General features: G+C 43.8%; 1 protein-coding gene and 2 long non-coding RNA genes across 4 annotated transcripts in view; 1 reads left to right on the forward strand and 2 right to left on the reverse strand.

The window, feature by feature from the left end:
* Positions 1-258: 258 nt before the first annotated feature.
* LOC148653128 (uncharacterized) lies at positions 259-2,283 on the reverse strand. Its single transcript, XR_015941606.1, has 2 exons — positions 784-2,283; positions 259-459 (listed from the first exon to the last, which is right to left on the reverse strand). It is a non-coding gene; the product is annotated as an uncharacterized LOC148653128 (long non-coding RNA).
* A 298-nt stretch (positions 2,284-2,581) lies between these two features.
* On the reverse strand, positions 2,582-10,014 carry LOC148653129 (uncharacterized). The gene is made up of 3 exons (XR_015941608.1): positions 9,926-10,014; positions 4,831-5,002; positions 2,582-2,830 (listed from the first exon to the last, which is right to left on the reverse strand). It is a non-coding gene; the product is annotated as an uncharacterized LOC148653129 (long non-coding RNA).
* A 75-nt stretch (positions 10,015-10,089) lies between these two features.
* Positions 10,090-14,413, forward strand: part of rcor1 (REST corepressor 1) — a 42,088-nt gene continuing 37,764 nt past the window's right edge. Inside the window, exons 1-2 of one of the 2 annotated variants that reach the window (XM_088647716.1) lie at positions 10,090-10,547; positions 10,655-10,714. In XM_088647716.1, the coding sequence (XP_088503842.1) occupies positions 10,382-10,547; positions 10,655-10,714 (226 nt within the window). In that variant the 5' untranslated portion in view covers positions 10,090-10,381. The remainder of the gene's footprint in view (positions 10,548-10,654; positions 10,715-14,413) is intronic. The other variant, XM_088647717.1, reaches the window with a different exon arrangement.

Here is a 14,413-nt window from a genome sequence, read left to right on the forward strand (position 1 = left end):
AACCTGCAGTTACACACGCTCTGACAGGTAATGCAGCTTGATTTTAATTGTTTCCCCCATTGGGATGAACCGAAACTGAAATCTTGTTTCATTACTCGTCAGTGTGTGTTATTGTGATTGACCCCATCGAGGGAAAGACAGAAACGGGCAGCTGTGCATCTTGTTGTTTCTCCCCTTTCTTATTTTTCTGATTGTACCTTTTTTATTCTTCATGTTTGGCTTCTTTTCCTTGCTTTGTCTATCGGTTACGGCTGTATATTTTGTATTTGGTTCTGACATTTTTTAAGTTGATCTGGTCGAACCCTGGTTTCGGGTGGGGGGAGGGGGGTGTCGAGGGGATTTGTACCTTGGAAAATTTGTTGGGTTGTTTATTTGGTAAAACTTCAATTAGACGATTTGAACTAGAAAGGCAGAGGTAGGCACAGCACAGAGGGGGATGATGGATTCCTTTCTGGAACCCTGAGAATCACAATATCACCACATCAGTTTCACAACATCACAGTGTCACAACATCGCAGAGTCACAATGTTTCAATATCACAGCATCATAATGTTACAGTGTCACAATGTCACAATATCACAGCATCTCAATGTAACAGTGTCACAATGTCACAATGTTCCAGCTACAATACTGAGGTGAAGCAAGACTGATCAAGTCTCAAACTTGTCAGAAACAGGAAGATTTTCAGAAAAAAAAAAACCACTATGAGCTAAGTTGCATCGCACCCAGTACATAGTGGGTCATATAATCCAGTTCAAAGTCTGACTATTTTCCTCTACTAACCTGAACAACAAAAAAACTCTCCTTGTCCAGGTCAGCTCCTCCTGTGTATTTAATTAGGGACCAGCCATCAACACTGTCTCATCACAGAGGAGCTCTGCAGTGTACGCCTACTGGCGCTGACCGAGGAGACAGAGGAGCAGGAACAGAGATCCTCAGAAATACTGGATCTGGACAAGCACAGAGAAAGCTGCCACAAAACTGCGTGCAAACAGAGTATTCGTCTGTACGCACAGCTGGTTGTATGGAAGGAACTTATTCTAATTCAACTGCAAGAACAATATGAATATTGTGAATTAGACAAGGCCAGGGCAGTGAACAGTGGATCGAATAATGCAAAAGGGGCTTAATGTTTTTTTGAGGCTCCCTTCTGCCCTAAGGTAAATCCGCTTACTTCCGATTAGCAGGGGAGTGTAAAGCAAAGGTTACCTACATTTTAATCAGAAGTCAAAGAAGAAGTAAAAGAATGACAACAACCGAGTTCATGCTGATGAGTTCCTAAGCCCCCCCCAAAAAAAATATTTTCATAGTTTCGTAAATTTACCGCAGTTATAAATCAAGCGTTAACCAACCACTAAACGATATAATGTAAGGCTGCACAACTCATCTCTCCAGACCTCAAAGAGTCTTCTCCCTTCCCATCTCTCGGCGGGAGACGGAGAGGAGCGCTCGGGCGAACGTGTTCAACGGTGCAGCACAGTCAATCGGGGTGCAACGCCCATCGCCGTCGCAAGGTGGTGCTGCGGAGGGGACGGTGAGCCGACGTGACACCAGTGTTCGGGGTTGCTCAACCTGTCGGCGCCGGCCACCGTCGGGGATATAAAAAGCAACCGGGGGACGTCACAGACGAGACTTGTCCTGTGTTGGAGCGAGTCTGCGAGTCTGCACCCTGGCCTGGCAACAAAGGGACTTTGCTCACACGTTAAAAAGCTCTTTTGGACGTCTGTCGGTACACGTTACGCGCACTCGATGACATCTAATTTTTTTTAAAACGCGCGTTTATTTCGTAAATGTTTTGCGAGCGTCTCGTTGTTGGCAGCGCGTTGCTCACGGGGAAGGGATGCTGGGAAAAAGACAAACAGCAACTGCCGAGTTATGGAGGAGACGATTTAGAACTTAAATAGTAAAATTTGTAAAAACGTGTGAAATTCTCAGTGAACCCTGCCCGAAACAATCCGTCCCCTATTGTGTATTGAGCCCTTAATCTTTGGCTCAGAGAGGGCTTTAGGTCGTTTCATGGGGTCAGAAGCGACTATCAAACTACCAAACTATCTGCAGGGGTGCAGGGAGAAGGCCCATCGCACAGCACGGGTTCCCAGTGCGCCTAGTTAAAACCCACAGCACGACCTGATGCCCGTGTCTTGTATTTGTAGACACGATGGCCTAGTGTTAAGCAATGGTATTTGTATGCTTTATTTAAAAAAAACCCATTGATATTGGTCTTTTAAATGCAGCAAATCCTCATTGATGACCTGGGATCACAGCCCCTTGTACCTTTTTAGGTCTTTACTGCTCACTAATAAAACATCTTAGGCCATTTTTTAATGTTGTTATCTTTTTTTGGAGGGGGGTGGGGGCAAAGTTATGGCTGCAATCGGTGTTTTTTTCCCCCCGCTTTAAATGGGGCAACAAGAAGCGATCGTGTTTCAGATGCGCGGTGCTCCTGTGGCCGGGGGAAGGGGTGAACGATGGCCCAAGCTGGAAGCCATGTTTCTCCAGACCCGAGACACCACGCCCATGCTCCCGAGACCCACATTAGCGTCACCCGCCCACCACCCCCCAGCGTCCCTCCCCTTCTCTCTCTCCACAGCCCTGCGCGGCCACTGGCTGTGAGGACGAGTCGTGCAGCCGTTTAGCTTCCCAAAGTCAGCGCCGGTGTCCACCCCGTACGGTGAGCACTTTCAAAAATCTGCATGGGGACCGAGACAACCAGCTGGCCTGGCCTGGCCTGGCCTGGTGTGAGCGCTCATCTCCACATCTGTTTCTTTTTCCAGACAACCGTATCTCAGAGCACAAGGGGAAATGTCACGGGATCACTGTCACAACAGGCCTGCAAAAGAAATATGTTGATTAGTTGATTTTTTTTCATTTACAGAAAAACACAACTGTTGCATAGGCTCCAGGCAAGCTTGACCCAGTTTCTTATTGGGCAGTAAAATAATGGATAGCCGAGGAGGTAGCAAAATGGACTCTGCCACTGCTGATGTATCCGAGACCAGAGTGGATTGAAAACAGCCTGACAACACACCCCCTATGTCTCCGGTGCCGAAGTCTGAACTATCTGTTTACTGCATTGGGTTGGTTTGCTTTTCCAGACCATTGTTTGAGGGTTTTTTTTTTTGTGTGTGTGGTTGAAAACATTTCCTCCTCTTGTCACAGTGCTGGTCAGGGAAAAAATATATTTTTTTACAATGACCATTAGTCTACAACATCATCTCAATTCTCAACCTCATATTTAAAACAAATCTTTCGAAACATACATTTACTCTTTCAAAGTATACAGATATACTTCCTAAATAAAGAAGGAATATAGACGGAAGAGATGGTTTCTGGCATCATCCACTTAGCTTTCTTTTACCCGAAGTAGAAATGGCAATATTTCAACAAGGTACGCAGTAATATTCACCAAGTTTGAACATTTGATTTAATTTCAACTATACTTCAAATATTTCAACATCACTTTGAATAACAGATAATGCTCTCTTTGCTTTCATTGTAACTGATCAGTACATTTGTCCTTACCATTGAAGAAATTAAATGCAAACTGAATGCAAATATAACCTCATTCTCTGTTCAACTGAAGGCAGTGACGACATTAGATAACACTGACATCACAGCTCTGTGACTGATAGAGTTCATAGCTGTTAAAAAATAAGTTTGTTTTTTAGTCAATGAAAGGATTGCGTTCAGTAACTGTGGGAGTTTAAAGGTTGGATTTGTTACAGAATATATTAAACTGCTTATAATTTCATTGTTAATTGTATTTCTATTGCCTTTCTTATAAACTGTCACACTAGATATGCAAATGCAAAAGATTAATGGACACATACATATCACACCTGAAGAAGGCTCCACGGCCAAAACGTTGTGTTTTCTTTCTTCTCATTCTTTTGGAATAAACCTATCACTTGTTCCTTTCCATATACATACTAACAAACACACAGCACAGGAGCACAATAGAAAGAGTGGGTGAGGATGGGTGTGGGAGATGACAACGCATGTCCAAAGAAATGCAAATCTGGGAGACAAAAAGCCCAGGAGATGCCTGAAAGTTTGAAATATGTAAATGAATGAAACTACGAGCAAGTGGGAAAAGAACACCAGATACTGTAGGTCAGGACCACCTCAGCCAAGCCTCAGAACTGATAGGAAAAGCTTAGAAGTCAGTACCTTCAATGCCACATTTGAGGTACTGTCTGGCTTAGAGTGAAAGACGCCAGGTAGGTGAGTTAGCATGTCCATCCCAGTTCACTGAGAGCTGCATTCTCTTGTTGGACGTTTAGACGATTTTGTTGTCTGTGGAGACACCCGGGTGTAAAGATAAGGCTGTGCACAGCACGAGCCTTAAACCGTATAAGGGTCGCGGCCGTTGTATTGATTATTTGAATGTGTGATTGCTTGTATTGTTTTTTTTTTATGGGTTTTAAGAAAATGTCCCACCCTCAGGGTCAGTACAGACAGGATTAATGATAAGCAGCGTGCAGTGGACGGGACACCTAAACAAACTGGGGGAGTATGAGAGGTTCAGCAAATGGATGACAATGGCAGAACGCCTGAGGAAAAATAAATTCAGAGATCTGCTTGAGACTCATTTGGAGGAAAGAATTGTGCCTCCCATCTGTTTAAATATAAAGCATGGTGGTGATGATAATGATGATGATGAAGAAGAAAAAAGCAAGAAAAATAATATGCTACATCGAACAGGCAGTGTGATAAACTCTAAAATGTATCATTAAAAACGTATGCACCATTGTCACTACATACCACGTAACTGAAGGTTAAATATGATGTACTGTAATTTGATTGATTTCTACAATTTAAAAAAAACACCTTGTTTTCAGGCAGGAAAGTGTCTTGCTGTCCAAGGTTGCTGGGATTGTTCTGTCTCGAGGGACCTTGGGCAGTCTGCAGCGTTCTCTTTTCATGCACCGGGGCCTTTATTAAACCCAGCTTCGGGTGGAGCACTGGAGTGCTGTACCACCGAGACAGACCCTCGCTTGCTCTGTCAGTTTAAAAAGGAGGAAAGATTATTATGAACCGTAAAACAAAAGGACGATTCTTAATGTCATTTTGAAAGAATGTGTTGTTGACACTTGTGACCACAAGCACCATTTTTTATGAAACAGAGGTAGGGAGATATTGTTGTGTTACAGTCATTGTGTCTTACGTTATTTAAGGTGATTGGCAATAAGCTACCAAATATTTCCAGCATACTGGGTTTGTATAAGGGACGGGCAAACACCCAGAGTTGGGGTAGCATTGTGAGTAAGCGTCATTAGAAAACTGTATACTGGGAAAAAGAGCAACTGCATGTATTTGTGTGAGGTGAAGACTATTGCTCTATCAGTGCTGTCTGCTCCTGCACTGTGCTGTAATCCCTTTTTCTGTTGTGTTGCTACTGAAAATGAATCATGCACTGCACCAAAAATGTGTGTGAGTGGTTTTGCCTTTGTTTAAACGGGAATTGCTAAAACAGGTTTAATAAATGTAAGCAGTTAGCCTGGGGCACAGGGAGCACCTATGAGCACCTTGCTCTGGTCTTTGGAGCCCCTGCTCGTGTTTCAGATTCGTAGTCATGACTTATACCTGCGCAGGACTGGAAGGAAACAAAATGAAAGATTTCAGCAAATAATTATGTGCTAAATCAATTTTCAACATGTTTACATCAGAAGATACCAGAAACTGTTGGTAGTGTTAGGAAAGGTTACTTAAGGAATTACCTCTTTAATTCAGTAAGAAATTGGGGGAATTTAATTTGGAGCGATAGTGTATTATTTTACACAGTGAGTGTATTACTAAAGTAAAGGGATAAATCTTCACTTGCTCCTTTGTAACTATACACATACTATAGAGATCTTGTAACTGATTACATAAAACTATTTCCACCCACATCATGATCATTTTAAAAAGGAATACCTTGCACAAGTAACTCTAATAAATGGCTCTTAATAAACTCTAGTTCATCTTATGTCTGAAACCAAGTCTTATTGTCTTATATTTTCCTAAGCAGTCAGAGCACGCATTCTTTGTTTTGCTACATCGTCCACACAGATTTGCCTCTGAATGTTTGCATGTGTTAAAGGAACATATTGCTGAACAGACTATGGCAATATGTCATTTAAAACCAGTGGATTCATCAACACCTAACATGCTGAAATCCCTCAACTGCATTAAGTTCAGGCAGCCTTCGTGAAGACAACTCCAAGATCATGGAGCAAAATATCCATTTATTCTCTGTATATTGTACATATCTTTGGAACTGGAACCTATAATATTGACTGAGATCTTAATTCATATGGGTTTGCTAGTCCTAAGGTAAGTTGGAAATTTCCCCAGAACCACTTTGTGCACAAGATTACTCCTGCGTTTCTCTGTACTTGATGAAAGAGATGTCCACACTACTTGCTTATACAGTTTGCAGGGATTTGTCATACATTTCAGTGCTTCATGACAGAAAGCTTGGTGTTCCTGAGTCAGTTGTGGCAGCATGCATGTACGGGATGTCACCATAATCGATTATTTAAATAAACACATGCCATAATATTTTCTGTGTTACCAATGGAAAAAAAATATTATTTGTGTCTAATACAGAATCCTAGCTTTTAGTTTTAATTGTCTTGAAAGATTACTTCTGGGAAATTTTGAAATTGTTGTATTTTTTAAATATAAAAACGCGTTCTTTGTGTAGACACTGTAGTGTTGTAAAACTTCCCTGAATTGAATAATAATCACAGCCTTAGTTAAGTGCTTAGTGCTGAATTATATTAAAATATCTTATCAGTTTTTAGTAACCAGTTCTAATGTAGGGGTTAAAGAGTACAGTATATTATCATTAGCCTACAACTAAAGTGTGTGTTACTTAACCTCTGACCTGTTTTATTGGAACCGATAGTTTTTTCACTCTCTTTGAAATATGTACTTCAGACATGAGGAAAAGGCTTAATGTGACAAACGGAAGACATCTCTATACAGAAACCTAGTCTTGGCTAGTCTTGAGAAGGAGGGATGAGATTGCTTGACTTAAACGGTCATAGACTGCAGACTGTCGTGGCAAAGGTTAGGGGGATAAGTGATGAGGTTAATAAGGTTCTCTTCATGCTCAACACTGGAATGGAAAGATGTACAGGGTAACTGTCCAGTCAGCACGGAGCAGCAAACCACTTCTCCCACTTGATCAAAGGGATATACTCAAGAGACAAAGTTCTTTGGTTTCCTCCTAGGCTTTTCACTCAATTATCACTCAGAATGCAGTCAAACAGAGAAACTGAAACAACATTTGTTAGGACATTGTCTAATGTCTAATTTCTTCTGCACCACGTGATGTCTGAACCTCTGCGATCATTCCTGTGTGTATTAAGCTATAAGACACTGTCATGATTCATGTCAGGTCTGTTCATTGGATCCTGGGAGCCAAGTTAATATTTTTTTTTATTGCCGCGACGCTCCTCTCTAAGACGACTTCCAAAAAAAATAATTATCACAGTTTATGCAATCACATTTCACAGGCTATTGCAACTACATGACATAGTGCAGTAAGTACAGGGACCTACTGAAACGAGGGATAAACCAGAACCCACTGAAGTCAGACATGGGCAGAAGGAGTACTACAACAGACAGAGAGGGAGCTGGTGAATCGGCTTACCGTACGTGTGATGACAACGTTAATGTGTGTGTGCGTTTTGGGACGAAAGAGGGAGGTCTGTTCCAGCAGCAGTGTTAGGAGGTGCAAGCGATCGCAGCGGTGAGTGACGTACGAGGACTGAAACGCAGCCCTGCCCCCAGCCTACCTGCACTGACAGAGCACACAGCTTCACCACAGAAGCCTCTGTTCTGAAGGCTCTCAGTAGCTCACTTCCTCCCGTTTAAGGGGAGCTGTGAGAACAGGCTTCGCCTCCTCAATATAGCAACAAGTTCAGCTCACTCTAGAGAAGGGATGCTGGATTAACCCCACACATTACAGAAAGAGGTTTTGACCCCCCTTTTTATTTTTTTAGGGCCCTGTGATTTATAGTATTCAGTAGCAGTAGTACAAAGTTTGTATGGTTCAATTTCTTAGGTCTCATAAACGTGTCTTATTAAAAATTACCAGACTATGGCTAGCCTATGACACTGGATTTTATATGTCCCCCTCTCCAAAAGTCATAAAAAGACGCTTTTTGCTAAGGTGGGGACTTCTATAAAGTAATCTTAGCCTGGCCTTCCTGGTAAGGCTTTTGGGAAGCTTGGGTTAAAATTAGAAATTTCCTGCCATCACAAGTGTAGTTACTAAACTATTTTCGGTGGAATATTTCTAAAATAAATTATAATTAACTACGATTATGCTGGTGTAGGTTTGGAAAGCTGATATTGCCTATGCCAACATTGTGGGTATCACGCATGCTTTTTTTTTCACCTGGGATAGCCTCTGCTTATCATCATCACGGGGGAAAACTATTGGGTGTTTTCTGGTCTATGAAATATCAGCTGGGTGAGAAAGTGCGTTGGATCATCTTTGTTCATGATATGTTTATGTTGTAAAAGACTGTTAAACGTTTCAGCTGTAAAGATCTACGGCGAACAATCGACTAAAGTTGACAAATTTGATGCTTGCTATGTCTGGAGAAAATGGAAACGACCAGCAAGGAGTGTTTACAAAAAAAACAAACGTAGATGGTATCAAAATTAAAATGAAATAAAGCTGGCAGTGGAAAGCTTTTGAAGAATATCGCTGTCCATAAGTAATGGACATTGAGCCAACTCGGTAAGAGGACGATATAATACCGAACAGTAGCGGGGCAGACTAACGTGACCCCTCCATTGTGTTTCATGAGCTCTTGGAAACAATTGGTGTCGTTTCAACTCGTAAAATGGTGTCGATTTCATCCCTTCACAACATGTCGTTTGTCGGTGTTTATGTGACGATGAGGGGATCTTCTCGTTTTTGAGCCGTTTAATTACGTTACAACCTAAACAAGCAGGCGGTTTGAAAGAGTCTGGTAGACAAAACGGGGTTTGTAATCGCAAGAATAAAAATGACAAAAAAATGTTTGTTTTTTTAACATTAACTTCACTGTAAATCACCCAACACCGTATTAATGTAAGGCATGCTAATTTAATTTCGCAGGCAATGACAAAAATAATGCCTTTAAATATCTGCAGAAGCAATCTCTTGTTAACCGATTTAAAACGCTGGGATTTGAAAGACCTAGTTGGCGCAGTTGCAAACTGCTATTGGACACCATCACGACGTCGTTTGATAATAGGCTGTGGGACAGATGGAGCAGTAGAGCTACTGTAGTCGGTTTTAGGGGATTCTAGTTTGAATCTATTTAATTAGCTAACGACTAACGAATAAAAACTAAAGGTGACTACCATGTATACGCAGCTACACAAATACAGCGCCTGGAGCCTCAAGTGCATACTTTAAAAATACCACTCGAGTACTGGCGACACAAGATTGGGACATTTTGAAAACTTGTTTTTCAAAAAAGGTTTAGAAGAAGTTCAATATACACCTCCCCACTAGGTTTGCATTTTGTGGACGGTGAAAAGGCTTCAGCAAGTCTATATGTGTACATCATGAAACCTTTGAGGACCACTATATTCTTATACAATTAACACCAGATGTTTTTTTTGCGGAGCGAGTTAATTCTATGATCTTTATTTTAAACGAGTCTCATTTAAAAGTCGACAATGACGACTTGACGGTCGAATTCGCATTTTATATTGAGTCAGAGTATAGACAATAGGCTACTGTTTGCCAAAAAAAAAACGGCATCCAAATATCTAAACACGTTTAATTAACAGATGAAGGGGGAGTAAGAGACATTTAAAAAAAAAACTCCCGACTACTGTCTCATACTGATGGCTCTTGGGCGTTGAATCTCTACTCTCCCCCCCCGTCACCACCACCACAAACCCCACGTACGGGTGCCGGCCCACCTACCCTAACGACGGAAGCGTGGAGACCAGAGCAAAGTGACTGACGGGAGAGCCAATCGGATCGCAAGTAGTCGCTGAAAAAAGGGACTTCGCCCAATGAGCAGCCAGCGAGGGCGGTGCCTACAGGATGGTCCGGTTAGGTTGATTAAGTGGCTCAGTCAGGCGGCGTTAGTGGCAGTGCAGAGCGAGGAGCAGAGCTCTCGGTTTGAGATGAACCTGGAAAGTTTAAGTCTTTTTCGATGCGGTCTGTTCCAATCAGAAACCTCCGCAGGATATGAGAATTAACATCGAAAGTGCATCTCCGAGCTTCTAAATAATCAAAACGGCTATCGTTAGAAATAGTCCAAATTGGGAATTAAACTAGGTGGAATTACCGTAACGCTTTTAAGAATTAAATCGCCGTATATATTTATATACATCTGCATATATTTTTATATAGGGTTTTAAAAAAAAAACACAAATGCCGGCAATGATAGAGAAGGGGTCTTCGGAGGTGTCTGGGAAGAGGAGGGGGAGAAATTCTGCAGCTAACAATGCCAGCAATAGTAAAAGTTTTGCACCAAACGGGAATAGTAGTAACTCCTGGGAAGAAGGAAGCTCGGGTTCCTCCAGTGATGATGAGCACGGTAGGTCAACAGGATGATAGCCTCGAACACCCCCCCGGAGAAGTTGTGTTACTGCGGTTGTTGAAAAGGATACTGCGCCTTGTGACGGGGTTGTGCATACTTTTTAGGTGCAGGAGGCATGCGGGTGGGACCTCAGTACCAAGCCACGGTGCCCGAGTACGACCCTGGTGAGTTGGCGTTTTTGTGTTGTGCTCGGCTAAAACTGATTAAATTGTGACTGGCGAGTGTTGGTAGCCTCAAACACAGCCATTCATCAGCAGTGGGCTGGCGAGGGAGTCGCACTTTATACTTCATAGGCGTTTCTTTTTTTTTTTATTCTTCGCGATAGAGAATGAAACCCCCGTTTACCCTAAACTGTTGTCCGCTCCGAAGGTCAAGAATGTCGTAATGCTTCAGAACACGGAATAAGGGAGGGGGTGGTGGGCGAAAAGGGAATTATCCGGGAATAATAAAAATAAATATATGTTCTAACTTTTAATGCTCGCCCCTGCTGTTCAAACTTGCGAACTGCAAGCAGCGAAAACGTGTTCTGCAAACGTGCCTGTTCAGACTTCACAGGAATCGTGATGGCTAATTCCACGCGTGCCCACCGTCGGGTTTCTGTTTTGGTTGTTTGGTCATCTCGGTGCGGGCTCACCCTCGCCGTCAGCGAAGATCTCTTTTATTCGGGAAAACTTTGCGTCCCAGTTTTCCCATTTTCCTCCTCCTCCTCCGCCGCCGCCCCCCCCCCTCCTCCCCATGCCCTCCTCCCCAACACAAAGACAGCGCTTCGCTGGGTTAGTTTTACAGTCGGGATGAATTAGCTCCATCTCAGACCTCGACATCCACGCGAATGATCCCCCCACACACACACACAAAAACCAAACAACGAACAGATATTGCAATAGTGTATTTGTGCAGGAGAGAACGCCATGCACAGTTCGGTTTCTGCCTCAAGTTCCGACGCTGTGTTCTGGGTGGGTGGGGGGAGATCAAGTGAAATATTAAAACCCGGATCTGCTCGGGCGAACTTCGGGGTGTTGAACGATGGCCGAGGGCGCTTTCTCCCTTGGCAGCAGAACAATTTAAAAAAAAATGTTGACTGGGTGGTGTGGGGGAACTGCGCTGGACTGTGCATGAGAGTTGGGGGTTCCGTCTTCTTGCAAGCGCCCGGGTTTCACCTGTTCCAAGTAACACCGTTGAAAGACAAAGGCGTATGTGATGCTGTGAGCGGAGTGTGCACCCTGAGGAGACTGGGGCCCGGGGGCATACAGAGAAGCGCCTCGCTGTGCGGTTTCCTCCTGTAAACTACCTGGTCTTTCTCGTCGCTGTTGCATTTGTGGCTATATCAAGTCTTCGGCCGTGTGCAGCCAGCCAGCCTCTCGTCATGTGTGTGTGTGTGTGCGCGGATGCCTTGAGCAACATGACAGAAAACAAAGGGTGGGCTGATTTTGTCCCTCGTTTGCGTCCCTGCTCGTGGTGCCCCCTCTCCGCCAGCGGCTCTGACTGGGGGGGTGAAAAAGGAGTCGTGAATATCAGGGGTAAAGCAATTTGCACGTTGAGTAAGAAATTGAAAGAGGTGTCGCCTGATTCCTGTGCGCCTGTGTTCCTGAGCCTACCTGAACTGAAAGATAGGAGTGAGGTGTGTGTGTGGTGTGGTGTGGTGGGGGGGGCGAGGCGAAAATGGAATAAATTAAGTTGAAAGCAGAAACTTCCTCATTTCACAAGCAACGAAATGACAAAGGATTTTCCTTTCCTAGGTTCACAAATCCTGATGTAGCCTTACTTCTCAGAAAATCTTGTTTCAGACAGACTGGTATTTTGTCATACTGCCCCCTAGGCCTGGAAAGTAAGGTATTACAGTACTTCAGATCTGTGAGCTAACCGCTGTGGCATAGCACTCGTTGTTTTTTCCGAATAATTAGACAATCCCTGCACAGTATAAACTACGTGAACTTTTGTAGCCGATATTTGTATGCAGCTGGCAGTCGGGAAATATAAAGTATTTTACTAAGTGTGGTGAGCAGAAGAGTTCGACCCTAATTTGAGTCATTTTCCTGGCTCGCCACTTCCCCAATCTTTTGTGTCAATTCTAGTCGCTTCTGATCAGTGGCGCTAACTTCTCCAGCTATTTCTTTTCCCACCCTCTGCTCTTAATCAGCTTTGTGTCTGCTGCTGATACGGTCACAGCGCTTACTCTCTAGAAAATCGATTACAACACCCCTCCTTTCTACCAGTGATTTGATCAGCGGTAGTCTGAGGTTTCATCCGTCTCGGAGGTGTTTCAGAAACGTGGTGGGTCTGTGGCTGCGCGTCGTGTGTTCCTGCCGAGGAGAATTCACAATTAGTTTAGCTGTTCGGCTGGAGGAAGGAGTGTTGCTGCTGGGGAGAATCGCAGGCGTCTCTCGGAAGAGTATAATGGATTCCACCTGTGTGTCGCCCCCGTTCATGTGGGATCCAAACCATTGCATTGTGTTGCTTGTCTCAAGTGCACTGACCGGTGGGGGGGGGGGGGGGGGGATTGTCAATGTATGAAATATGTAACGATGTAATCAGATCTTAGCGCTGATTGTGAAGTGTTTGGAGACATGCCCTAGTGCGGTGAGGTATGTAAGTTGTTGATCTGAGAGTTTCAATATCTTAAAAGATTTGGGTATGGGTTAAAACCATACTTAAGGCAGTAATTTGACGGGCAGTGCACATTCATAGTTTTGCTTTGGAACAAGGGTTACCCTATTTCTTCCGTTTGCCTCCTGTCCAATTTGTGACCAAACCGGTGACCAACACAAACATGGACTATCATGCCTGCAGCCTACACAGTGATATTTGGCGCACGAGTACGCTCCTTGAGGATTATTTTGTAGGATGAGTAAACTGCGCCAGTCACCCGCCTAGCTGCTGTTGGGCCAGGGCAAGGGCTGTTGAGGTGCAGAGCTGTGTGTAGGTTCCTCTGCTGCTGTCCAGTGACTCAGGTGGGAGAGCTCCCTGATGAGTGGAACTGTCTCATTTAAATCTAGCTGGAGTGCAAGCAGGCTAAACGCAACACTTTCTGTTTCTTAGTGTTGTGGCAGACCCAGTTACAGCCTTTTTTTTTTCCTAGTCCGAAGTAGTCTGCTGTCTGGGTGGCTTAATGGAACAAATTGATCACTGAACTCTTATTGACTATGTTGGAGCATCTCTTAATAGCGTTGTAAGATGAGCTCCTCTAAAAAGCACAGCTAGTTTCTGTGCCATTTGTCCATTTACATATTCAGAGCTGGAGAAACGCGAGATTGTCCGTCTGTGTGCCTGCCTGGTGTGGGTGGAGAAGTGGATTGGGGGAAAAGGCAGTTTTGTCGGTGTTCCTAACGCATGGTCCTTTTGTGTAAAGAATTCCACACCGCTGTTAGAATGATGAAGGGAGGAAGCCAGATGAACTCGTGAAACAACTGTCCGCCCAAGATGTCATGAGACAGCTGTCCCTTCCACTTTGTGTGCAGAGATGTGTGCACTTCTGTTGTGGCACCTCCTGTAGCCTTCTGGTACTTTGTGATGGGGGTAGAGTCGCTTTTCTTCAACCCCGCCTCCAGTGGCTGGGATGCCCTGTAGTGTGGGCAGTAAGTAAAGCAAAAAGAGGTCTTTCTGAGGCTCATGGTTGTGACTCCAGCTGAAGCTGTTCAGTGTAAAAAGGCATCCTGACAGCAATCAACTCCAAAGGAAAAATGTCTGCTTTGGGAAAAAAAACTCGCTCTGTGCTGTGAATGACCTTTACGGTTTTCTAAGTTCTGATACCAAGTTGCTTTTTCTCTGCTGTGCAGAACTCATTTGCTTGTTCATCAAGGCGAGGGTAAGCAAACAGGCATACAGTATATGGTATAGGGGATGTGAGAGTACAGGTGTAAGTGAGA

Source organism: Lepisosteus platostomus, chromosome 10, assembly GCF_059453375.1.
Source record: "Lepisosteus platostomus isolate fLepPlt1 chromosome 10, fLepPlt1.hap1, whole genome shotgun sequence".
Lineage (NCBI taxonomy): Eukaryota > Metazoa > Chordata > Actinopteri > Semionotiformes > Lepisosteidae > Lepisosteus > Lepisosteus platostomus.